Raw genomic sequence first — 26,640 nt, forward strand, 5'->3', positions numbered from 1 at the left:
CCCTTCTTTTAATCTCCAATATGTTTAGCAAATGCAAGAAAACAGAAATAGAAATACAATACAAGAGTATTTCCTTTGAACAAATACTACAAAAAAATATGTTTCTGATTACATGGTGCTGGTAGCTATCATTATGTTCTTTATTAAATCATGACTGATAAAACATTTTCCTTGTTATCTTATTCTTCTTCTGTTCGGTTATATGATTTGTATCAAATAGTATGTATAAATTTTCAGCTATTTGGGAGTTATGTTATTCTGTCTAACACCTGAACAAATAAACTGGCCTTTGTTATGCTGTCTTGTAAGAATAAAGACTACTTTAGAACATGTTTGTACCTGTTGAGGAAATAAATTACTATGAACAGGCAAGCCTGGCAGAGAAAGGAATTCTCTTCCAAGCTTGTGTCTTGTCTGGTAGCTATTAAAACTTCCCTTTTGAAAGTCAATGGTTTGTTTATTTAAGAGCAATTATATGACCATTTTGAATTACAACACTTTCACATGCTTTTCATGTGGCCAGAAAGATTTATTGCACAAAGAAAGGCCATAGAAAGATGGTGGAAATTAGCTACAATATTTGTATGTTGCTAACAGTATGCTAGATGCTTCCTTGTTCTGAAGAACATTCAGTCCAAATAAACATATAAATGCATTATAAGATGTTCAAAGAAAGATTTGATTCTCCTTCATTTTACGATTTCCAGTATAGAAAGGTAGTGAAATTTTACATCATCAGAATATGTCAAAAGCACCCTAACTCAGCTGAAAGATTTCATTAGTGTTCTAATAAATAAAGAGGATGGATTTATTCTGGAGTACATAAAAAAAAATTACTGTAGATTTTATGAGAACAATCTGTACCTGTTGAGGGTCTTTTTGTGTGTGCTAGAGATCCAGCTTTGCTGTACGTAAATCCTCCATGTCATTTATTTAGGTGGAATATGATCTGGCTTGATGCTCTCCAGATTCATGAGTTAATATTTCCATTTTCTTGTGAAAAACTAAACGGATTTTTATACATTTTCTATATAATGGCATTCCATTTTTTTCCAAATAATTAAATGTTTCTCCTCTTAGAGTAGCAAAAGAATGTGAAAATCACTATGGGAGATTCTATACTTACAGCATCTTTTTTAGCTACTCCAAAACTTCCATTACCTTATTAATAACTCATACCTACAGACATACTCATAGTTACATAGGAATCAATTTTAAGTGCTATAATAAAATTGGATAAAAATACTTTACCAGATTTTCTGTTTTAATGTTGAATCTCTCTCTCCCTCTCTCTCAGCATGCACACACCCACATAGGGAGGCATGCCTTCCTGTCAGATACAGGATTTAATTTGGTGTAACTAACGAAACAAAGTTCAAAATGAGCAGTTGTAGAGCTGTTCACTGGTCCTCTCATGCAGGGATAGAGACTAGAAGTCTCTAGCACATTATCTATTGATACATAAAGAAAAAGACTGGATTATCTAGAATACCTGCTACTAACACAAAAGGCAGAGACCTCAAAAACTCTATACTGCCAAATTTTATCAGCACAATTTTTACATTATAGCATGCTTTTTAGCTGCCTGAATGCTCTTTTTTTGCTACTTAATTCCTTTTTTTTTGTTTAGATGTAATCTGATTTATCTTATTAAGTCAGATTTTTTCATACAAACCTCTCTTTTTTCTCTCCAGTTGTTCTGAACATCCTCCTTCCCTTATTCCATGCAAATCTTTCAAGGGTTCTTTACAAACTTTTGTTTTGGGAGGATGAATATGGAAGGAAAAATGGCTATGCAGAGAGTTACCATTCAGCCGACCTGTATTCTGATCAATGTAGTTATAAACTGACTGACATAATGCCAAAGTTAGTTTCAATTATGTTAAGCGTGACTGAAAGTGGCTGCCACATTCAAAAACTGTATTTGGACAGAGGGGGAGAGAGTGGCAGTACAACCACAAAAGCAAAATTATTTTAAGAAAGCAAGCTTAGATCCTTTTTGTTTTTTTGGAAATCGTAACTTGCATCTGCCCAGCAGAATTGGATTACATTTCGTCAGAGAGCTTTACTATTTTCCTGTCTTCTCCATGGCAGCAAGCACTAATCAGCAACTCTTGTTATTGCTGGCTGTTGGAGTCTATTGTAGTACTAGGCACAAAAGCCAGGGTTAGGCAGAGTCTCTCATTATTTTTCTTGTAAAAGAAAAATGTGGATCTGCAGCTTTGAGAAGGAGGAAAGCCCAGAGAGTCTAGACAAGTACATAGGAAAAGGAGAAGCAGAACTACTTTGATGTGACTGAACAGGACATTCAAATTTAGAGAGTTGTGGAGTCTAACAGATAAAAAAAGAAAGTAGATATTTATAGTGTCAAGCACTAAGAACCTCTAGAATGACACTTCTCTCTACATGTGCATTGTGTTCAAAGCTTAGCTCACATTAACATTAGTTGCAGCTTTTGTTAAACTCCACATCAATATATTAAAGTCCTTTATTTTTTTTATTAAAAAAAAAGGCATAATGGTTACCAAGAAGACGAAAAGCATAATTACTGACCATCTAGAAATGTTAGATTGAAATGATGTGACCAGCCCTAGGAATGCTTCAGCAACAACAGACAATCCACTTCTCTATGCTGGATTCAATTGATTCTAACCTGGTAGCATCCCTTCTCTTTCTTCAGTTTCCTGCCTCATTCCTTATACCTTTTTGTGTATGCTATGTACACAACACATGCAACAAATACACTAGAGGAATTTACAGGAAATTCACTCCTAAAATCTTGAACCATTCCAAAGCAAGTATGTTTCATCCACTGAGCAAACCTTATGCTTCTATTTGAATAGGTTTTTTACTGCAGTAAGTACAATTAATTTTCATTTTTGGGTCAACACCATAACAATAATGTTGGTTTTTAAAGGTGAAAGGATTTGTAGTTACTGTAAAGCAAAAAATTCTCCATCTTGATGAAGATGTCCTTATTCCTAGATGAATGCTTGCCATTTTTAAAAAAACCCTGTACACATATTAGCATTAGTATTGTATCTAAAGATTCATAGGCCAGACTGTCTTCTCACATCTCATAAAACTACTAGTTGCAGAGGAATTATTGCAAATTTATATATGCATAGATGAGAAGCAAAAATCGGCCTATCTGTTTTAATTTGGAATAATTTCCTAAAAGATTAACTAGGTGAATCGTCTTAATAAAATACTTAAACAATATTTAGTTCAAAATCTGCTGGTCTGACCTTCATGACAACGGATTTTAGGGAGTACCACCACCCATGCCAGGAGTACCAAACAATCCCGTTGTCTGTCTTGGCAGTGTAGGGACCTCTGTAGTACAAACCGTTCAGGTTGGCAGAGTGACACCTGGTGGGAAAGTAAGGGGAAAAAACAATGAGGGTTCTGCCAAAAAGTTTCAGGAATGTGTCATTTCTGTGCGAGTCAAAAATTTTGCCATGTTTGTCAAACAGCTTAGTTTGACAGTTGCACGAATTTGCATTTGTGGACTTCTGTGAGCCTGAACAACAGTGGTTTAATTAGGGCACAACTGCAAGTGTTCTTCACTTCCTTAAAACAAAAGTTCTGCTTGTTCCTTTCACACATTTTCTGACATTACTAGCTCTTGGAGTTTTTCCTGTGATCTGCTTCAGTGGAGAATTATTCCAGAGTTGTTCAGGCCATGGATGACAGCAGAGCATACACCAAGAAAAACTCTGGGAAATAAATCCTATTCTAGTTTTTGTTGTTCCAGAGTAGCTCCCCTCAACTTTTCCAGTTACACCACATGGTGTTTTGTATGCCAAAACCTGAATACCACTATCAGTTTGTCCATTCACCTGTGGACTTCTATTTACAAATAGATGAAATCTGAACGCTAATTAAAAATACGTATACCAACTCACTGGATCATTGGAATTGGCATTTTATTTGACTATACAAAGTACATTTTTTTGGTTCTTTAACAGGCTGAGGCAGCAATGCTGTTACAGTTTGTTAAATACAGTGGTTGAAACAAACAAAGAAAAAATCCTAGCAAACCCTCAAAGGCTTGAATAAGAACCGGCACAAGCTTGATACTGATTTGGTTTCTACAAGAAAGAAATTTAGATCTCTATGGAGAGCAAACTGACTGTTCCTTCTGCAGCACGTTGTGATGGGTCAGCTTGGTTTATCTGCCAATTCAGTATTTCTTTATTAGTGCTGTTAATATTTAGCTGTCAAACACCATGATGGATTCCAAAAGCAGACTTCAGATAATACACAAACAGAAAACATTTCAAATTAACCTTATGAATATTATTACTGGCAAATCTTAGTCTTTTTGGCATTGCTTACACTTCATTAACAAAGTTTTTGAGAAATAAAAACTGTCATAAAAGCCCTATGGGAAAATTCTCATCTATATATGCTTTTTTATTGCTTAAAATTTTGAAGCTCAATTTTGATAATGTGTTAGTTGAAAGCTTATAATTTGTGGACATCAAAAGTGGCTTTGTTTTTGAGAATGACAAACTTGTATCAGAGGTGACATAATCTTTCTAACCATACAAATTCTGCAATGAGCAGGCATTCTGTCTACTTTGAATCAAAACACAGAATTCATTAGAAGAATCATAAGCAAGCAAACCGTAATTTGTCAACAGCAACACGAGCCAGTGAAAAGCCTTAATTAGTGCTAGGAAGCACTAATGGCCAAAATATACAGTATTCACTAACCAACTGGATGCTGCCTGAAGTAACTGGACATACTAAATTAACAATTGCCATGTGATTATTGATATGACATTGTGAAGCAACATTCATTATTCACAAGTCAATAAATACCTTAAAGTTAGCCTATGTTTCTCCTTTCTTTCCCATAGGTTAATTTTAAAGTAAGAAACTACCATAGTTTCAAAAGTACAGTCAACTCTGAACTACCCATGGACATTTTATCTGAATTATATATTAATCATATGACAGATGCAGAGAAATGGAGTTTGTTCCCTGAAGAACTTTTTGAATTCTGTCTGGGTTTACTGACTCCTCTAAGGCCCCACATGAATGTAGCTATGCTGTCTCTGGGATGATTGGTGAGCCAGGCAGCTTGAGCTAGTGAGATCTATGGCCCCAAGTTATTGCCTGACAGATCCACTATTATCATCCATGCATGGTGTAACTAAAACTGTGGGTGCTGGGGGGAGATAAGATCATGCCCAACTAGAACTGTTAGCTCTCCTTTCACTAGTTATGAACCTACTGACCTTTGCAACACCCTGGATGCAGGAAATCTTATGACCTGGGTGTAGTACCGGCTCTGTGGATTTGCATTCAAGATGAAAATCTCTCCTAGAGTTTTGCTTACAAAAGGATGCAGAGGGGCCATTTTTCTGCAGAAGTTCAGGATAACAAATTCTGAGCTGGAGCAAAACTGGTAACTTTAGATCTGAGCTACTTTCGTGAAGCCTCACTTGTGTCCTGTCCCTTGGTTTTCATATTATCTGGGCTTTTCTGTATTTCATTAGTCCAGATAGCATAGGCTTGGCTATAAACAATTCCTTCATAGCTGGGAGCTCCTATATAAACCAACCAAGAGCACTAATTCCTTCTATGTTTGCTAATCTGTGCATGACAAATACGTGTTTCTGAGTGCTTTCCTTTCTCTGCCAGTACTGTTCTTTTGAATAGGATTTCATGATACTTCTTCTAGTATTTTGCAGGTTTCAGTTTTATGTTAGGCTTAACATTAAAAAGTTAATAGCAAGACAGTGAAATAAAACTATTAGTAACTCATATTCATTATCCAGATAGACTGTCACTTTAAGAGCATTAACTACACAGCCATAATAGGAACTAGCCTAGTAGGAGTCAGCTATCTTTAGTAGTTGTGTAGTACCAGCTACAAGGTATAAATAACTGTCAAGTTCTGCTGTACAGCTTCTTTTGCAAAGGGGTCATTCTTTTGTCCAAATCAATCCAATATTAAAAAAAAAAGTTTTTAAAAAATAAAAAATTGTATGCAGTGGTCTGATATCAGTTTAATGCTACTTGAGGTCTAAATATTCCTTTAAATCGTCAAAAGTTCTGATTTCATGTGAAAAGAATCTCCAGCATAGTTGTCTTTCCCTTTTATATCTTAGCTTTCCTGAGAAATCAAAAAAAAACCCTTGTCTACATGTGGCTTTTTGCCATAGGTCTCAAACGCTCTGCTGGCACACTATCCATGCAAATATATTAAACTGTATTAAAGTAAGTAGTCAATTGCGAAACATTTAGTTAACAGCTACATCATATCAGCTAAGGTGGTCACAGAGACTACTTATGGAATCAGAATTTGGAAAATGAGGAGTTAACAGAAACAAATGATGACACAACAGAAACAATGGAGTTGATCCAGCTTGGCAGTTCTTGCCAAGTGAACTGAGATCACAGTGAGAGAGTAGTATGCTTCCCTGAGCTGTATTTTAAACCTATTACACAGTGAGGTTGCATAGTTTCTCTTCATGGCTATATTTATCCAATTAATTATGGGAAAGAACATAGCTGATCTGTACAGACTGTACTAAGGCTACCCATTTTTAATTTTTGAATTGGTATTCTGCATGTAAGTAGAGTTTTAAAATTCTTTCACTGAATCCTATTTAAAAAAATCTTTGTCTCAGTCCATCCATACTTACTGACAGAAATTGAATGGACACATTACCATCTTTGTATAGAAGGAATAACAAGAGTGAGATGCTGTGAACTGAGGTGAAAAAAATGAGTCTTGATAACCTGGCATTAGTTTATCTCGTCAGATATTTTTCAGCACTGCCACATCTGGTCTAGTGCAATGCAGGAAAAATGCAAGAATGAAGCACAACAGGGATACATCTGCAAACTCTACATGACCTACTTGTGTAAAAAGTAGTTACCTTAAAGAGGCAGAATTATCTCCCCCTTGCTGCCTGATAACAAAGATGACCTACTGCAAATACCATTATCCCAGAGACCTGTGCAGTAGGTGCTGTCCCTTCTACAGTGAGTCTCAGTCTTGCCAGCACTGAGATCTCTGGTAGGAGACAGGGGCGCATTGCAAATAAATAAACAATGTCAATCCTATCTTCTACCATATGTTATTATTGTCTGAGTATGCATGAAGCAGAATAGTTGACAGTAATTGTATAAAATCAAAGTACCTGTTAAACCACCAGCCAGCCTTTTCCTCTTCAGCACAGTTACCTTCATAGTTGTCATTATCCCTGTCTCTAGTACTGAATTTCATTCCTCGATGATCAGCCCACCATTTTACTTCAGGATGAAATCCACCAGTAAGGGAATCACCAGCTGTACCAGAGTATTCACCACAGCTCATCTCATAAGAATGCTAATGAAAAATGTGAAGAAAGGAAAAAAAATTAAATTCCAATATGTTTTTGGCCCTTAGCATATCAGAAAGTGAAACCACAAAGAGGAAAATAATCTGATCAATTTGCTACTATTTTTATGCTAAGAAATATCATGCCACTTAAATACTGTGTACTAGATAATGAAGTGCTGTAAAGATGCTTACCAGGGGTAAAATTTGTCATTAACTTTATGTATAAATGACATAATAAAAAACAATATTAAGATGAGTTTGCAATATACATTACAAATCAAAATGTTATGTACCATTACTATTGGTAGTGTCAACAAAAGTAGAAAAACTGCTTTTATCCATGGCTGCTAAATCAAATGATACATGTATTTTACAGAAAGTGTAAAATTAATGTATCAGGGTAAACTACTGTTATTGCATCCTTGAAAATTATAAGCATGTCTAAGAAAGAAAATATAATAAGGTTCTACATAAACCTTCATGAAAATTAGGGAACGTGTATGTTTATTGTTGGTCTACAGAATCCACATTTTTATTAAAATCTCCAGTAATTTAATATTTTATTACCTCCTCTCCTGCAACTCTGAATCTTGCATATTGTGCAAAACGCCGTTCTCCTTCAAAATCAGTTAGATCAATTCTTAAAGTATAATTCCCTTGAAAAATAACAACAAAAATAATTTTAGTTAAACTAGCTTCTCTCACTACTTTTCAGAACTATTATAGTAGAAAATTAAAATATATTTTTATCATGAACCTCTATCACCACAGCATATTTCATGGGTTTTTGTCTTCTTTCTTTATTCATTGTCTTTATTCACCTGAGTCAGCTTAGAAAAATTTTAGAATTATTCCAATACAGATTTTCAAATGTAGAAAATTAAAAATCCAATGAAAAAGGTCTTGCGGACTTTATATTTCAGTAAGGTATTTGAGGTGGAAATAAAAAGATAGTGAGAAACAATCAATAAACATTCTTCTAAGAAAATTAGATTTTTATACTCTGAAAATAAGAGTTACACTACGATCACATCATGGTGGCACTGATTCCCATATGATTTAGCTGACTAAGCCAATGGGTAAGTTTGGTATATGCATCATTCTACAACAAAGCCAAAGTTAGCTTAGATTGAGTGACTTTTAGAAAGATGGGAATAGCTTTCTACACCTGGTCTGATCAACAGGACTGGCCTAGAATTACCTTCATGTAATAGCCCACACGGCCACATAAAGCCCTGACTAAATGAACAGGTAGAGCACTACCTGACTGGACTGGTAGTGATGCTGACTGCAAAACAGATAGAGAGAATTCTTTCCTGTCTAGTGTGTCCTGTTTCATGGAAGCTCTCTGCATGCCATTGGCCCAATGACAGTTTTGAACCTTTTGTTAGAAAACGTATATTCAGGTGTGTTTTGTTCTGAAACTTGGAGAAGTCCATGCAGGCTAACAAGAGAACTCAGGATTTATGCTAACAAAAAGGGTAACAAAAAATGGCTCAGAAAGAGCAAAGAAACAGAAACTATAAGAAGACTATTGTTATAATACAAATCTTACCTTGATTAGTCAAATAATGAAGATTTTTATTTCCAAGCCAATATTCACCATTTTTCAAAACAAAATTTCCAAAGCCTTCTTCATATTCAGCCCAGACTCTGAAAAGAGTATAAATCATTAATTTATCAAAAAAGCAAGTTTGTTTGGATGTTTATTATACAGTTATAGATCACAGAATAATGCAAACTGGAAGGAACCTTGAGAGGCAATCTAGTCCAATGTCACGCTCCAGGCAGAGTCAGCCATGAGATCAGACCAGGTTGCTCAGAGTTTGTCCAGAAACTTCCAGAGATGGAGACTGCACATTCTCTTTGGATAACCTGCTGACTGTTCTCACAGTGAAACAGTTTCTCCTTACATCCAATCTGAACCTCTCTTGTTTCAGTTTAACAGCTCAGTCCAATCTCTGGTATAGCACAATTTATCTGATGTGAAGACATTTTTCCTGGTTAAATCTAAGGGATCTAAGTGAATGTGTAGGTGTCTCACAGTCATTGTTTCTTTATTATCTTTGATTTGATTAAGGTGTGAAACTCCTGCAGCTGGATATATAAATTTGTAACTTGAGGTATTAGCTGGCCATTTCTAGCTTTGAGTTATTAACAGATTCTAATAATTTTTGAACTCAATACTGGTGCATAGTTTCAAGAATTAATGTGTATACATTTCCCTGCCTACAGTGGCTCTGAAACTCTTAGTGGTTTTGGTTTCATGACATGTTCTAATGGGAACAGAAATATATGTTTCCTGTATCAGAAGCAACCTACTTCAGCAATGGATGAAAGGCTGTGGACAGGCAGCCTTAAGGAAGAGAAGCCCCTGTGACTTTAGCAGCTGGTAGTCTCTGGCAAGGGAAAAGAATAGGTGGTGTGTGGTGGTAATAATTGCAAAATGCTACAGATTGCTTCTGTAGCTTGTCTGACCATATTTTGTAAAATAGAAGTTTTCTTGGCTCACAAATGCCTTGTTTTTGTGGTTCACAGGGCCAAAGTTTTCACTTCTGGACATTTCCCAAAAAATGTGTGAGTCTTGGCAAAGGCAAGGAGGTTAGTTGTCCACAAATCAAGTTCTCAACCATTTTATTTTTCCTGGAGGCATTTTGTCATGAGCTACAAATTACTTTTGTAGTGTGTTTCTCTCACACTTGCTTGCTGATGGCATTTTGGTTCAAGCAGATTGCTTGCATTTTTACATTTTTAGATGTTTACTGTTTGCAAAAGACAAGGTAGTCCTTTACTCGTCATTAAGAGTCCTTGCTCCAACAATTGTTAATGCATTTGACATTGAAGTGTCCTCATGTAAAATGGACAAGTTGTCAGAAAAAGGCTAGCAGAGATGTCTCACAGAAAACAGCCAGAGCCAGAAGTGGTATCTCATCTGGAGGCTGTCCCACAGAATAACCATTCCTCCCTTTTATCTGGGACAACAACCTATTAATATACTTCTAGAGTTCTGATTTAACTTTCCTCCATCTGGTTTAATGATTCTCCACTTAGTTTCCAATTTTAATGACCAAGTCTAGTACCTACCTATCAAAATTCTGGCTGCCATCAGATCGTCTCTGAAAAACAGTCCAACCACCTCCTTCAGACATGTCACAGAAGGCAAGGAACTCAGTAGGACTCTGGATAGGTTTCATCTTATAAAATCCACTTTGCTTATGGCCATCATTGTAGATTTCTGCGCAATCTGTTCACAAAACATTGATTGGACACAACTTTTTTAGTTTTGTACTTAATGGTAAAATCAGAAGTCAATAGAGATAATCAAGTCATGTCATGTAGAAGTCACATATGAACGAGACTAATAAAAAATATATTTGCAAACACATTTCATTGACTTTTGGGCATTTTCTTGCATTTGTGTTGCTTTATGAGCATAAAGGAATATTTATTGTTGTAATTATTTTGACATTTCATTAAAGGAATATTTTTTCCACCATAAAATATTATAATTTTTGTTTTTATTTGCCTAGCGAAATAATTCCTCCATTTTAAGTGGTGTCACTTCTAATTTACAGTGTATGATCCACATTAGAATCCTGCTTCCAGCATAAAATTACGTATAAGACACATGGTAACCTTCGAAAATAAACATGTACATCTATGTCCAGAAAGTTCACAGCAGAACTGCCAAAAACAAGAGTATGAGTCTCCAGTGTTAGAAAACAGAAACAATTGCTGGGCCTGATTCTCTTGTCCTTTCAACCAAATAGATGCAAAAATATATAGAATACTACTCCCAAAAAGTGCAGTGTATGATTAAAATGATAGCACTGCAACTTGATACCAGTTACAGTCTGGCCTGCATTGCTGTTGATGAATATCATTTACAACAATCACAAAATCCAGAGCTCATGGAAATATTGCAGCAATGCAATTGTATAATTTTATATTTTTTCCTCTAGGAATTAAGAAATGAAAGGAGTTCTTTGTTTATATGTAATCTACCATTAAACAGTCATACAGGAAAGACGTATGATTTTCAGCATTTCTGCTTTTCCTGGCTAAGGTAGAGCTGATTAACTTTATGGCATTCTTTGAAACATTTATGAATATGTTGGCTGAACTTCCAGGCCTTGTTGGAATTTTCTGAACTATTGTATTTCTTGTCAGTGAAAGTGTCAGCGAAGATTAGACATAGAAAATAAACACTTTATACTGAAAACAAATAGCTATACCAGGATTTGAATAAATTCTAATAGAAAACATGATTTAAATAACAGCTAAGTTGTCTTTCTAGCAAATGTTTGATTGGCTTACATGAAAATAGCTTTTCTTATCTATTAATTTCTTGTGCAAAACACAAGCATATTTTAATGTTTAGCAGTTGTATTATAGTGTGGAATTTCTCCCTCACTATCTAACTCAAATTATCCAGCTCTCTTGATATAAAAATGCTACAGCACTTTAAGTGAAATAATGCAGTATGAACAGGAAAAAAGCATTTCCCAAGCTATAAGGAAAGTGAAGAACTAATGGGGAAAAAAATCATCAGAAATGGGAACAAGTTACATCTGTTATTTAGAGTAACGTTTTCAGAAAATAAACTGAGGTATGTGCTAAGAAAATGCAAATGCCTTTCGGAGAAATGTAGGTTTAATGATCTTTTCCAGTAACGAATGAGTCAGCCATGATAATATTTTTTAAAAAGTATTCCAGGATGCTGAGTACATAAATAAATATATAGCTAAAATTTAAAATCAGACTTACAACTGCTTTTAATTTATTTTTAACGGTGCTTTGTTATATTTGATGCCTTGTTATACGTTGTGATTTCTTCCAGCAGCACAAACACTAGAAGTATGTTCAAACAAGGCTTTTAAAAATAATAGCAGTTTAGGCTTTCTAGAACTGGAAAATAAGAAATGAACACCATCCAGGAATCAATTGTAATTTCAATCCAACTGTTGTTTTGGATAGTGTTTTATTATTTTAAGAGTTTGGCCTCACTGCAGCTGTTACAAGACAACACTTAGCTTTGTAGAGGGAGCAGATCACCACCACAATGCTGGTGAGAATATAAAAACAACTTTAAACCAGTATTTTAGAAGCTGTGATGTCATGAGGTGAATCAGTCAAAATGGGGCCACATACAGAATATTATTAAAGTGAGATGCAGGTGTCATTATGCCAGGCTTATGTGTGTAAATATGTATGTCTCAGGAACTTTACAGATTGGAAGAGCCGGTGTGTGTGTGAATGTGAACTGACCCTGTGGGTTAGAACTTTTTGAGATTAGTCAAAGAACAGTGTTTAGCAATCTGTAACTTCTGATTAACATTTTGTAAATGTCTATTATTGACTTTTTTCCTGTTTTATGGCTGATATTTATGCTTAATTTATTGTTCACTGATTGTTTTTTAATTATGCACTATTAATAAATCAATAAACTATTTCAATCCTGATTTGATTTATACCATCTGGTATTAACAATCTTTCCCTGCCTAGAAGGTCTAGGTAAAAGCTGAACACTGTGTTTTAAACAATTATTCTATGATGAGCTTTTAAAACAATAAGTCAATGGGCCCAATTGTGCTAAAGCTTCTGCGTATCAGTACTCATGGAAATGAAAAGAATAGCTTCATTTCTAACCTGAATACTGCCTTTTTCCTCCCAAGTCAATGACACTGTTTTCATCTCCTCTGTCACTGTACTGAATCTCTTTCTTCTCTAAAAGCTGCATAATTTTTAACTGCTGCTGTTTCACACGATGCTCCAGAAGCCTCACTTGGCCCTGAAGTTGTATCTGCTCTTGAAAACATTTCTGTAAATCCTAGAGAGGAAAACATATCTTATTGTAAAATCAACAAATTTTTGTGAAATTTAACATGTGACACAAAAAGCCAACCAAAAAACCCCCACAAATAAAATTTAACTTGAATAAAACATTTTGGTCACAATTTCCTATGTTGACTTCCACCTCATGTGTTACCTCTGTTTAAAATTATTTCATATATTACAGAGTGTATTATATGAAATATATATTAAGAACACATACCTGTTTTGCAGAGACCTTCTCTTTAGTGCTTATAACTACCAGCTCTCACTGCAAACATGTAGAGGGGACTTTAGGGAAAAACACTATCTTACAGACTCTATCATAAGGATGGCTTATTCTCTATCACCTGCCATCCACAGAGATTTGCTATCCAGTGAAGCCTGCTACTGACATCGTGATGGTTCTAGAATCTTAAAGAAATGCCACCCATACTGCTTATGATAAAAACCTTAACATTGCAAACATAAATGCTAAAATAAATAGTCCCTAAGAAGCTATGAATATGCATGAAAAATTAAAGTTAAAACTTAAAGTCAATATTGCGAGAAATGTGGCAATTCTGATAAGGTGATACCTTGCACTCATTTCACCCTGGTGCAAATGCAGATAAATGACAAGAGAGCTGGAATAGCTGTTCCAAATTCTGACATGCTGACTCTATGCAGAGCAATAAATAATTGGTTTTAGATTAAAGACTATGGCAAAATTGCCAAAGTGAGCCGAACCTGATCTGGAGAGCTTAAATTAAAACAATCACTAGACTTTTAAATAGATATTAAATAAATTTTATTTCAAGGGGAGGGAGAAAGTCTTTGGAAATGTGACCTAAGCAACACTGTCTGCAATTTTATATGAGCAGAGTTTAGTAGCTATGGTGCTTGCACAGGAGCACAACTAGCCCTGTAAAAGCAAAACCAAAGGACAAACTTTTGGAAATCGTGGAATCACAGAATCGACCAGGTTGGAAAAGACCTCCAAGATCATCAAGTCCAATTCTTGATCCAACACCGCTGTGGTTACTAGACCATGGCACTAAGTGCCACATCCAGTCTCATCTTAAAAACCTCCAGCAACAGTGAATCCACCACCTCCCTGGGCAGCCCATTCCAATGCTTGATTGCTTTCTCTGTAAAATTTTTTTCCTAATATCCAACCTAAACTTCCCCTGGCAGAGCTTAAGATCATGCCCTCTTGTCCTACTGCTGGTTGCCTGGGAGAAGAGCCTGACACCTACCTGGCTACAACCTCCTTTCAGATAGTTGTAGAATGTGATGAAGTCTCCCCTGAGCCTCCTCTTCTCCAGGCTAAACAACCCCAGCTCCCTCAGCCTCTCCTCACAGGAGGACATGGAAGATCAAATCTGACATATAAGATCAAATCTGCAGTAGTTCTAAAATGGTATAACCTCATTCATAGGGAACACTATTTACATGTAGACCTGTAACATTTGGCATGCATGTGGAAGAACTGGTATCTTAGAACATTGCCTTATCACATTGAACTATAGAGAGGTCTGAACTAGCACACTGATGCACCTCCAGTGGCATCTGCATACTATCACTCGCATCAGGCTCAGGCTTCACCTATTGTCCATAAACGCTCCCAACAAAATGTTCTGTTTGTTTGCAATATCTAGTTACACTGAAAAATTCGATCATCAGACTTTGCAGAAAAATCATAAATATTGGCCTCAAATTTAAGTATTATTGAAGTGTATCAGATACTTGTTTTGATTAATTCTTAACTGCAATCTAATACACATGGGGAATGGGGAATATATATATATATGTGTGGCATAACTGGGCAGTTTGTCAAAGGTTCAGCTGCCTCTCTGTGTTTAGGCTGCCCACGTCGGGCTTCCCGGTGTGTCTGCAGAGCTGAGCCCTTCTGGTTGGGGTCGGCTGAGGAATCACAACAGTGCTTGACCGCAAGGGGACACTGTAAGGCCAGCGGCATGTTTACCGAACACCTTTTAAAGGAATAAACAAAGCAGCCAATGACCTGATATCCTGAGAGTCCTATCTGGTTTAAGAATACTCCCTTGAAAATCTTTCTCAGTGGTTAATAGCTATACGAGATGCCTAGCATATCCTCCTTTTCTGCTAGCAGGAAATGAGAGAAGGAGATAAAATATAGGGACAGACAGAGACAAACTTGCCACAGTGGCTTGGAGGGATATTATTTGACCATATGCACTGGTTAATGTGGGACATGTAGCATATTACGAAGAAAAGATGCACTATTTATTATGCAGTCTTTTCAGGGTATCTGCAGCTACATCCAAACCTTTAACAAAAGCTGAATTTTCAATGGAAATTAATTCAATGGGAGATTTAGAAGAGGCTTCCTTGACAGGTCTCTGCAAAAATCTAGTCCTGTGTGCATACATAAAATTATAGAGAACTGGAGAACTTTAGATGAGAGAGAAAGAGATGCATAGGTGAGTTGAGAAAGAGTGAATAAATAAAAAAATATATTGAAAAAATATTTCCAGGCTCACCCTGATGAGCTAATGTTAACAATAGAAGTAAAGCTATAAAAAAAATTCCCATGTTCCCAGTCAGACCAAATATTAATTCTAATAATATTAAGAGTGATAAAGAGGCCATCATGCCACACTTACCAGTTTTAGTGCAGTGTTTGTTTATTGAGAAGGTTAGCCTGTATCAGTCTTAACTCAGTACACACAACCTTGGAGAAACTGGTAAAATACAATAGGAAAGACCTGGAAATGGTGGCCCTGGTTTCCAAGACCTTGTAATTTCATAGCAAGGCTTCAGGCGGGTTGCCTCTTTGACATATGGCAAGATCTGAGCCACCAAGAGCTACCTTCCCTTCTGGAGAGAGCAAGAGACTGTGAATTTGAGAAGAGGCAGCTACAGGTAACTAAATGTGTTTCTTTCGGGTATTGTAGAAATTAATCTATCAGTTCCCCTATTCATACTGCTAAAAACTATTCTCCAAATGTGATTAAATTATGTAATACAAGTGTAGAACTTCTCAAAAAATATTATCATACCTTAGGAAAACTTGATATCTAAATTTTGTATGACACTATTTTATATATCACTATAAAAGGTCCTTTCCTTTGAACCAAATTAAACACAGGTCTGCAACAGGCTTCATCTAAATATTCTTAAATGTGCATTTAAAATGGATCTTTTTTATTGTTTACCTAAAAAATTGTGAATTAATATATCTATTACACATAGCAATTTCCCGCTTAAAAAGGATTTAAGCTCACAGTGCCTAGGAAGTGGCAACTCAGAAATGACTAACCATACTGAATAACTACACCATAAGAACAAAATGATTACGCAGAAATCAAGTTTTGAAAGTAACCTTCATGTGAAAAGTACTGGTATCTGACACTTTGCTTTCTCTCCCTGACTTCAGCCTCCTCATTGGTGTCTCTCTCTGTCAACTCCAGACAAATCCCATTACACTTTGCAAATCCCATTACACAGCAAACCACAGGTCTCGTGCTTGGAATTCCACACCTAATTTTTCCTGTGGGACAATCACAGGGTAGCTGTGTAACCTCAAGGTGGATCAATGTGGCTTTTAGATCTGCAGGTTATCAAACTGTTCTTTTAATGTTCTATTAGACTTTTTTTTCCACAGGATAACTCTTTTAAAATCACTGGAGTTAAACTAGTGCACAGCTAGAGTAACACAAAAGCACAATGTAACTTAGGGTTATAAGTCAAGAGCTATAACACATTGCTATTCCTTTTGTTAGATATGGACCAAAGTTAAACTATTACAATACTGAAATACTCAACAAAATGTGAATTTCTTTGTGACTGTCTCCAGTGGACAGTGTTGCCCACTGATAGAAACCAGACTGAACACAATCTGTTCTGCCTGTTTCAGTGAAGCAACTGTTTGCACCACACATTGAGAAGCAATTATCTAACAACTGCTGACAGCTCTTGGGCACATGGTCCCATGTTTAACCAGCTGCTGTAATTAATGTGCCTTCATTTCCATTATTGTGTGGATTATTTAGCAGCTAGTGACCTTCCATTAAAATTAATGCTACAAATTAGACTCAGAATACTTTATGAAAGCTATAAAAATACAAAGGTTTTACTTGGGGTGTTATTTCCTATATTTTTAGAATATAAACTAGCTCTAAAATATCTCTCTACTGAGATTAGTGTTTTAATGAGATTAAAATGTGAAAACAGAGGTAAATTTCAGAATGTTCCCGGTTTTTACTCACAAGATCAGCTAAAGCCCACAACATTCCAAATGAAAAATAATTAAAAAAAAAAAAAGTAAATGCATTTAACTGGAAAACCTTTTTTTCTCAGTAGGGTTCTGTAAAAATTATATTTTTCTCCACTGAGCAGAAGTGATTACAGAAGAGTTGCTTTTTATTCTGTCTTTATTTATTTATTCTGTCTCTATAAAGCTACTTGTCTGAACAAAAATTTTCCATAAGGTAATGTAAGCTACAAACAATGATGCTTAGCTAGTTGTACATTCAGCAACCACTTCCACCTAGGCAATTATGAATCGACAGTATAATCTCTTTAGGTCTCTTTAGGACCTGAATATCAAACTAGGAAGGACAGCCAAGACAGGCAGTGCAGGGTTGGTGAGGTTGGAGGGATTTTAAACAGCAAAGTAAGTGTGATTTTGTTAGGCTTTTTGTTGGAGAGGCAGAATACATAGCAGAAGTGAGTTTTGATCATTGATTCTGAGTGTGAATTATAATCCAATTACATGGGAACAAGTACGAATACGAAGCTATGGATCTTGTTTGAGAAAAAATTGCGTGGCAAGTGGACAAGGTAGAAAAGGACAGAAACATTTTTCCTCCCAAGTGTCAATGACCAGAAACACTACTGCTGCAGCCACTGCTTTAGGAGTTCCTGGGGTTTGCCTTTCTGTAAGTATGCTGCTCAAAACTAAAGGTGTTATTCTGAGTTAGCATTACCCCTGAATGGTAGCGTAACCACCTTGTGTGCCTTCTGTACAACGTGCCTCAGTGCACCATATGATACCTTTTTTAGCAAAGGTACATCACCTCCTGTTTCACATCAGATCCAGTCACAAACTGACTCGATTTCTTTCTTCACTGGCCATTGCCCAGTGATTTATCTTCTGTTGTATATTTATGCATTTGTTTCCTCTTTCCTTATTAGAAACTTGTCCCCACTGAACATCATTTGAGGTTATTTCCCCATTCTTTCATTTTTGCTATGAATTGTAATATTTTCCATCAAAGGTTCTGCCATCCCATGTAGATGAGAGGCATTGTGAGTGCTGTGGAGGACAAGGTATGCAATACTTAGAAGAAATTCTGTAGACAAATTTAATTACTGGAACTTACAGAGCTGCCAATGGCATCCATCAAGCTAGCTGCAAGGACAAAATCAATCATTATCAAAATCTTCATTTTGGAAGCTGTGAAGTAGAGGAACAAATGAAATAGTAGTTAACTTAAACATTGAAATTAATATTTACACTTGACATCTTAAATTTTATTCAGAAAAGTCTATTTAACCTATAATTCCTTTCTTTCAAATCGTAAATATAATGTATATGTAGGCTTCATTACAAATATCTAAAATAGTCTGATAAAATATGACTCCAAAATCCAGTAAAACTAGAATTTATCCTTTTAGGTCACTTTGTATCAGAGCTCTCCATGTATTTTAGAACAACTATTCAAGATTCATACTCACATACTTTATTTTCCAGACAAAAGCAAAAAATGTTTTAAAATGAGCTGAAAAGCAGGTCAATGTTCTTTGTTGGTCCTTTAAATTTGTGAGAAAGCTCTCTGTTATAAACTATTAATTAAAATCTGAATTCAGCTAGTTGTCCTTGAACTAAAGATTTGTGCAACTTTTGTGTGCCAGGAGAAGATCAAGATAATTCTACTGCTGTAGAGTAATTTGGGGGGAAAACACATAATAGTTATCAACTTTTATTCTAATGGTTGCAACGATGATATCTTTCAACTGATAGGTATGGATATTTTGTACTGTATGACCCACAGCATTTTAAACCCCCTTGTTTCATATGAAAATTATTTTAAATGCTAAAACAACCACCATTGTATCTCACTGCCTTGCAAACATTAGCTGATAGAACTTCACAATTTTTTTGCAAGGTAGATGTGTGCTTTTCAGCTCACAGATGAGAAACCAAGGCCTCCAATTACTATAATATTTACATGGATATTCTGAATTAATTACTTATACTGATGGAAGCTATCAACCGAGGAATGTTTCTTTTTCCTTTTAACTACAAATATTTTATTTTAGTATAGTCTAACACCTATTTAAATCAGAATATGTGCCAGCTCTGCTTATTCTACTTATCAAACTGAATTAGCTAATTACATAGAATCATAGAGTCTTTAAGGAAAAGACCTCCAAGATCATCGAGTTCAAGCATTAACTAAACACTGACAGGTCCCCCTCTAAGCCACATCCCTAAGCACCACATCTGTATGTTTTTTGAATGCTTCCAGGGACAGAAACACATTAAAACATTTGTGGTTAGACAAAGTGTAAGTCCTATAATAGAGAGTGATGATTCAATGTCAGCATGTGCTTATTGAAACACCAACTTTACAAAAATTTTCACTCATGTTTCTACAGGAATTAATATAAACATGAGTGGAACTTCGGCAGACTGTGCTTTTTAATGTACAAAGATAAGCAGAAGTATGTTCCTAAGTCTGTGTAAAATTGGACAAGTCCAACTTTTATTTTCACCAATCTCTGAAAACTTCATGCAAGGCTACAAATTACAGCCAAAATTCAGATTTCAACATCTACCTATAAAATACTTAGGATGCTTTTTAAAATTACAGTTATTTAAGTAAGCAGCATCGGTTTGTTTTGTTTTAGTTTTTTACATCTGAGATTTGCTGGTTTGAAAGCATCATATTTGAAAACATAGAGTTGTGAGGCCCAAGTGTAGCTGTTTGAAACTCTTTATACCATGTCTTGCACAGAACTGGTGAAGACACAAAGTTTTTAGGGTACTGTGTAACCATTGACCCATGTTGCAAACAGCTCAGAAGTCCTTTTAAGCATTTTGGACATATACAACATCGACCATTAAGCTGCAAAGCTCTATACTAAGCTGATTTTTTTAGATTTCAAAGAAATCCATTAAAAATTACCTATAAAGTGTTTCTTGAGTAAAAAGTGTGAACTGAAAATCTTAGGCTGTTATTTCTATTCCATAAAATTTCTGAATTTAAAGCTGTGAATTGTTCTTCATGCTAACCAAATAAATGTTATATTATTTGAATTAGAAACTTTACCAGAATTCAATGCAACAAGTTCTGATACTTTTTGAAGTGGTAAAGCCTATGAATTACAGGATTAAAAATGGGGGCCAGTGTCTGTGTGTGTGAGGAATCTGCAAGAATTGCCTGTCAATGAATTCTGTTATTTAAATTAGAGACGTTTCTGCCATGAGTATTGATCCTGTAGCCATTCACAACATGAGCTCACTATGATCATAAGACAATTAAGAGTCTTTTAAAGGGGGAACAGATGAGAGCTCCATTTGGCAGATGTTTCAGTCAGAAACAGGGAAGACTGAAAGAGAAAGGACACAGGGTAAAAATACCAGAGTGGGTCTATAATAGGGTTGGGGAGACCAAAATCTGTATGCCGTTCTCCCCCAAAAATGGGAGAAGGTCAAAAAGACTAGGAAGAGACCTGAAATCTCAGGCTCTGAGAGGAAAAGGGTAACCTAACAGTGTTTCTCTGCTTCTGTCACTGACCATCAGGGAGACCCAGACAAGGCAGAGGACAGTCAGCAGTGCTGATCCTGGACCTTGCACCTTTGAGCCAGTTTTTCAGCAGTTATAAACTCCTGTAGTTGTCTGATCTCCCAGTTGCAGTGGTCAATCCTACAGTGACCACTGAGTGGTCAATCCTACAGTGACAAGAAGGTGGTAAATAGAGTCAAGCCCCATACATTTTCAAAGCGCTTTGCATACACTACCCAAATCAAGAGGTTCAGTCAGGGAATTAATGTGGGTAACAGTTTACTTAGTTTTCCACATTTCTAAAAAACATTTCAGTAAAGGTTGTATTAGTAACTAATCTCTGAAAGTGCATGTCTATGCTCCTTGGTAATATGTAAAGCTACAGTTCTGTTCAATGGAAGCTTAACATCTTCCTCTAGGAAGAGTCCTTTGAAAGTCGGTTTCTTAAACTAATTTCTTCATTTATTTAAATATTTGCCCTGGTTTACAGCTAATTGCTGACAAACATTAACACATAATGCAATAAAAAGCATTCACTGAAAAAACCTTCAAAAAAATTACAGATCTTAATCCAAGTCACAGATGAACTGAAAGAGTTAATAAGTGTTGAGAGACTTTCAAGACTTTTGTTATAACACCTGTGTTGATTTAACAAAAAGAAAAAAAAATTGTGCAGGGGATATTCCTTTCCACTAAAATCTTAATCTCAGAGAGTAGACGTGTGGATTATTTATCATACATCATGATAAAATGAGAAAAATCTGGTGTAATATTTTCAAGTTGAAAACATAAGCCCTTAGTGGTTAGCTGAAAAAAAAAATCACCTTCTGTTTTAATAAAATGAAGTTTAAGGGCAACTCTTCTGAAACTTTGAAATATTTTCCATGAGGTTACTCATTTACTATGCAGAGATTACACCTGGAATGTGCATTTGCACAGCTGTGCAGAAATTTTTATTCAAAGCTATGGAATAAAAGTTCTAGAAAGGTATCTTTTTACTTGTCCATGCCTGGGCTTTCTTTACAGGCTATGCAGATAATCAATCCTATGTTCAAATTTCCCCTAAATTTGATGGTTTTTTCCAAGTCTTTCAATAACAATCTATTAAATAGATTTGATGATGATAAAGAAGTTCTGTGCTATAAAAATTCTGAACCGTCAGCGTGTTGTTTTGTTTTTGAACTGTGGAGACGTCAAACTAGATGGAATACAGATGCCTGTTTCTGTTAGTACAGTGTCAATAAGAATCATATTACTAATAAATACAATAAGAGACCATCTGCCAAAAGGATAGATAATGACTGGAAAGATTTTTGTTTTGCTTTCTTAAAATTCAAACTGGTTTTAATGATTAAACTCATGCACAAATTTGGGGTTTTTAAATTAAGTGGTGTTACAAAAGTTACCATGTTTTCCTCATCTGAAAAATGGACAATAATTCATGATTTCATTTACTTTTAGGTTTTAAAAGCAGCCTTGTCCATACAGCCATATACTAATATAAATTTAGAAACCACAGATTTGAATATTGGTTTTATTAACTATCTAGAAATGCAGGAAAATAGCTAGATCCCCGTAAAATATTCATACATCATTAATGACATTGCATCAGTTATATGGCCTTCAAAAACATTATTTTTAAACCATAACTATAGAAATAAGCCAAAATTCCTCCTTCCTCCCTCACAGGTATCTTATATGTTTACCTTTAACTTCTGGACAGAACTCAAAGTTGTTAAATCTTCTTCGGCTGATGCAAAGAATTCCAGAGCCCTTCCCAAGCTGCGATTGTTTTTGCTATTAAATTCTGTAGAGTTGAGGCTTACATCTGCTATGAGTCACTGGGCTGGAATGTTACAGAGAAGCTGCAGTTATCAAGACTAAATTGCAACACAAGAAGGATATGATGGTAATTCTGAGCCTAACACAACACTTCCAAAATAAAACTAGACCAAAAATAACAAAGGATCATCCATTCCCTTTCACTGCTCTGATCCAGGAAATTGCTTTCTGCATCATATTCAGCCATATACTCCAGTACTTTCCACAATCAGAGCCTAAATCTCTTGGGCTTCAGATGTACATGGAGAGCATAACTGACTCAACTGATTTAGAAAAAAACCATAATCACTCAGACTAGAAATGACACATTAGAGGTGTAACATAAAAAGAAATCTGCTGAAAAAATCCAACCCAAAGTAACAAACATAATACAGACAAAGCCAAGGGCAACAAAAAGGACAAAGAATCTTGTTTGCTGTCAGTATTTTTTAGCTAAGGGACTCAGAAGCACATGATCTCAGTGACTTTGTTAAACAAAATCACTTTCTATATAAGCATTTTATAGTCAGACAAATACATCCAAGAATGTTTTAAAATGCAGTTTGAGTTTTTACCCTTCTTCTGTGTTGGCTCTTCCCAAAAAGTTCAGTAAATGAGTATGCTTAAAGGAATGCTCTGAAAGAAAAAAACTCTTAAGGAAATACTGAACAAAAGCAATAAAAGGAGCTTTACATTCCACAATACAAATATCATAGAATCATAGAATAGCTTGGGTTGGAAGGGATCTTAAAGATCATCTAGTTCTAACCCCTTTGCCATGGGCAGGGACACCTCCCACTAGACCAGGCTGCTCAAAGCCCTATCCAACCTGGCCTCAAACACATCCAAGGATGGGGCATCCACAACTTCCCTAGGCAATCTATTCCAGTGTCTCATCACCCTCACAGTAATCACTAATCTAAAAACCTAAGTAACCCTCTTCCTAATACCTAATCTAAACCTCCTCTCTTCCAGTTTGAAGCCATTCCCCTTTGTCCTGTCACTACATGCCCTTGTAATTAGTCTCTCTCCATTTTCTTGTAGGCTCCCTTCAGATACTTCCTTCAGAAGACTAATATTTGTTGCAAACTTCCTCAGAATAATTTCTGGTGCATTATTTGGAATCTGGTTACCTAGCAGTATTTATCTTTCCTCATTACTTTATATTAATTAATTAAATTCATATTCTGAATTTCAAATATTTATTAATTGCAATAAATTACTCCTGAGTAGCCTACACTAAGAATTATTCAAAAATTCAAAATCATTCAGCAAGTCATTTTTGCTGAGAATCTTACCATCACTAATGACTTCTTCAAGGAGGAAGATACCTGTTCATAGCATGACTCTTAACCTATGGTTGCTCAGTGGGTGGGCTCTGAATTTAGAAAGTAGTAAAAAGGCACGGCATTTTAAACTTGGATTTATTAACCAATAAATAAATAAAATAAATAAAATAAGTTAAACAATTTATTGAGGGTTACAAATAGATTGTCCATCACTTGAAGTCTTTAAACAAAGACTAGATGGCTAAAACATATGGCTGTGGTTCAATTAAACAAGAACTATATAGAGTGTCAAGTCAGAGATTATTCACAAGGTCTATGGGCTACCCATTATCAGAATGATTTTGTAAGAATAAACCTACTTAGTAGAAGACTTTCAAAGAATACACAAATGGAAGTCATATAAGCACAAAAGGAAGTGAGAAAGGCCTTTCTGAGACCTCTTGGATACATCCAACACTGAACACTGGCAAATGTCATAGACCTTATTATGGCCAGTTAAGACCTGGATGTTCACATAGATCTTATTCAGATTTGCTCCTCCTGGGAGAGTTTGCACAGAAGTGAAGGAAAATATGGCAAGGGTCGTTAATTACTCTTCTATAATTTTTTTCACAGAATTATGTATAAAGGATAAAATGCTGTTTCTCACTTCTAAACTAAATCAAGATGTTTAGGACTTCCAATAAGCAAGGTAAAAATATTCAAGGCCAGGTTTAATGGGGCTGTAAACAACCTGATCTAGTGGAAGGTGTCCCTGCCTATGGCAGGGAGGTTGGAACTGGATGATCTTTAAGGTCCTTCCCTTCCAACCCAAACCATTCTATGATTATAAAATCAGCAAACACAAGATAATGCATTCATAATATTATTCTTTTACCATTCAGGCTCAAAAGAAGTTGTAAGCATAAGAAGCTTTCATAGTACAAGGAACCACCAATTTTTCCCTGCTAAGTTGTAAGACAGGTTTTAAATATAATCTATAAAATATAAAGCTTTACTTTTTTGTCAGGGGTATGATTTTTATTCAGGAAAGTTTTCCATCACCTTCAGCTGTCATGTGGAAATATGGAAGTGTCAAAGATTGTACAACCACAACATGGTAACTGTGTGTTTGTCAAAATGTACTTTCATTCCATCTGCTACAAATTAATTTGTTTGTGCTTTCTCTTCATTGTTTTCAGTTGTGTAATACTAAGAATAAAAGAGAAAACATGTAATAGACTTCACTGTAGGACTGGCTGAAATGACATATTTGAAAATGTGCATTCAGCACTGTACATCCAACATGATAACTGAACGGTCTTTCACATATGCTAAAGTGTAACAATAGTAAATTGAAAATACTTTGAAATAGAATATGATGCTTGGTCTTGTAACTTACATGCTAGGCTTTTTTTTTCCCTGAGGGAAAAAAGCAAGCAAGCAAACAAGCAAACAAACCCCCAAACCCATCCTGACCAACTCCATCAAAGTCATGATGTCTGAGTAAATTTAACTTTGAGTTTTTAAAATTTTTTAACATATGAAGTAGTAATAATGTGTCACTTCCATAATAATATTTTGTTACTGAAACAGAACAAAGCTGAAATCAAAGATAATCCAAAATCAGCTTTATGATAAAAAAATTCTGCATGTAAATTTTTTAAAGGCAGCCTCCTTTCCAAAAGTAAGTGTATATTTTTTATAGACTGACTTAAGCATTGTGTGGTGTGTTTACAAGGAAATCTGGTTAAGTAGTTATCATAATTTACTATGTGCCATTTAGCAGAATACTATTATATCTTCCCCTTTTAATTGTATTCCACAAATAAAAACATTGTATATGAGCTTCACACACATAATGCTGTGGGTGTTTGCAGAGCTGACTGACATGTTAAATGCCTTCCAACAGCAGACTACTGATGAAAGTGCGTACAACTCTATCTGCTTAAGTGGAGTTACTTTAGATTGTTCAACAGTTCACTTTAACTATTTTTACAGAAGAGGTGATCCACATATTCAAGAGAAGAAAATTATCAAAAAGCTATGCTGGATTTAATCAACAGTTTGGAATGCTGTAAAAAAATGTTATCCACTAAGTTTTTAAAATTTAAATATAGTTATCAGCTGTTAATATTTTATGCTTTTTTGGAGGCAGCTAACAAAAAGTAGTCTGTTGTAATTCTGCTTATTCACAGGGAAGCATATGAAAAAGTTCTGCTGTACTGAACACAAGAGGAATCAACAAAAGAAAGTAGCATCATTGTTCACGATTCCAATTCTCCACTTACTCAGTACTACCATCTTCTGAGGGTTATTGATTTTTTTGTCTCTAGGACATTGTTGCCTCCTTCCCGTGTCTCAGCTTTCTTCTTCTTTCATTGTACTGACATGCATAGTTCCATGAGGTTATATCCAGTGTCACTGCCATAGTCTTCTGGCTTCGGGCAAGCTACCTCAGTGTATGTGATTTACCACAGGCTCCAGTGTTTGAAGCAGACAGTGGCCATTAATGTTTCACTTCACTTAAAGTGCACTTTATTGTGCACTTGCTTATGTGTGACAGCTAGCCATCTCTCCCATATAATTTGTTAGTAATATTTTATTTTTTCAATGT

At 35.5% G+C, this 26,640-nt stretch overlaps 1 protein-coding gene across 1 annotated transcript; it reads right to left on the reverse strand.

Annotated features, from left to right (window-relative positions):
- Window positions 1–1,619: 1,619 nt before the first annotated feature.
- Window positions 1,620–22,769, reverse strand: FGL1 (fibrinogen like 1). The gene is made up of 8 exons (XM_008920475.3): window positions 22,641–22,769; window positions 18,526–18,599; window positions 12,995–13,175; window positions 10,430–10,589; window positions 8,901–8,998; window positions 7,913–8,001; window positions 7,164–7,351; window positions 1,620–3,372 (listed from the first exon to the last, which is right to left on the reverse strand). Exons 2-8 carry the CDS (start codon window positions 18,589–18,591, stop codon window positions 3,213–3,215), a joined length of 942 nt encoding a protein of 313 aa, XP_008918723.1. The 5' UTR covers window positions 18,592–18,599; window positions 22,641–22,769; the 3' UTR covers window positions 1,620–3,212.
- Window positions 22,770–26,640: the final 3,871 nt, after the last annotated feature.

This window comes from Manacus vitellinus, unplaced genomic scaffold (assembly GCF_001715985.3).
Source record: "Manacus vitellinus isolate BGI_N305 unplaced genomic scaffold, ASM171598v3 scaffold_0_pilon, whole genome shotgun sequence".
In the NCBI taxonomy this organism is placed as follows: Eukaryota; Metazoa; Chordata; class Aves; order Passeriformes; family Pipridae; genus Manacus; species Manacus vitellinus.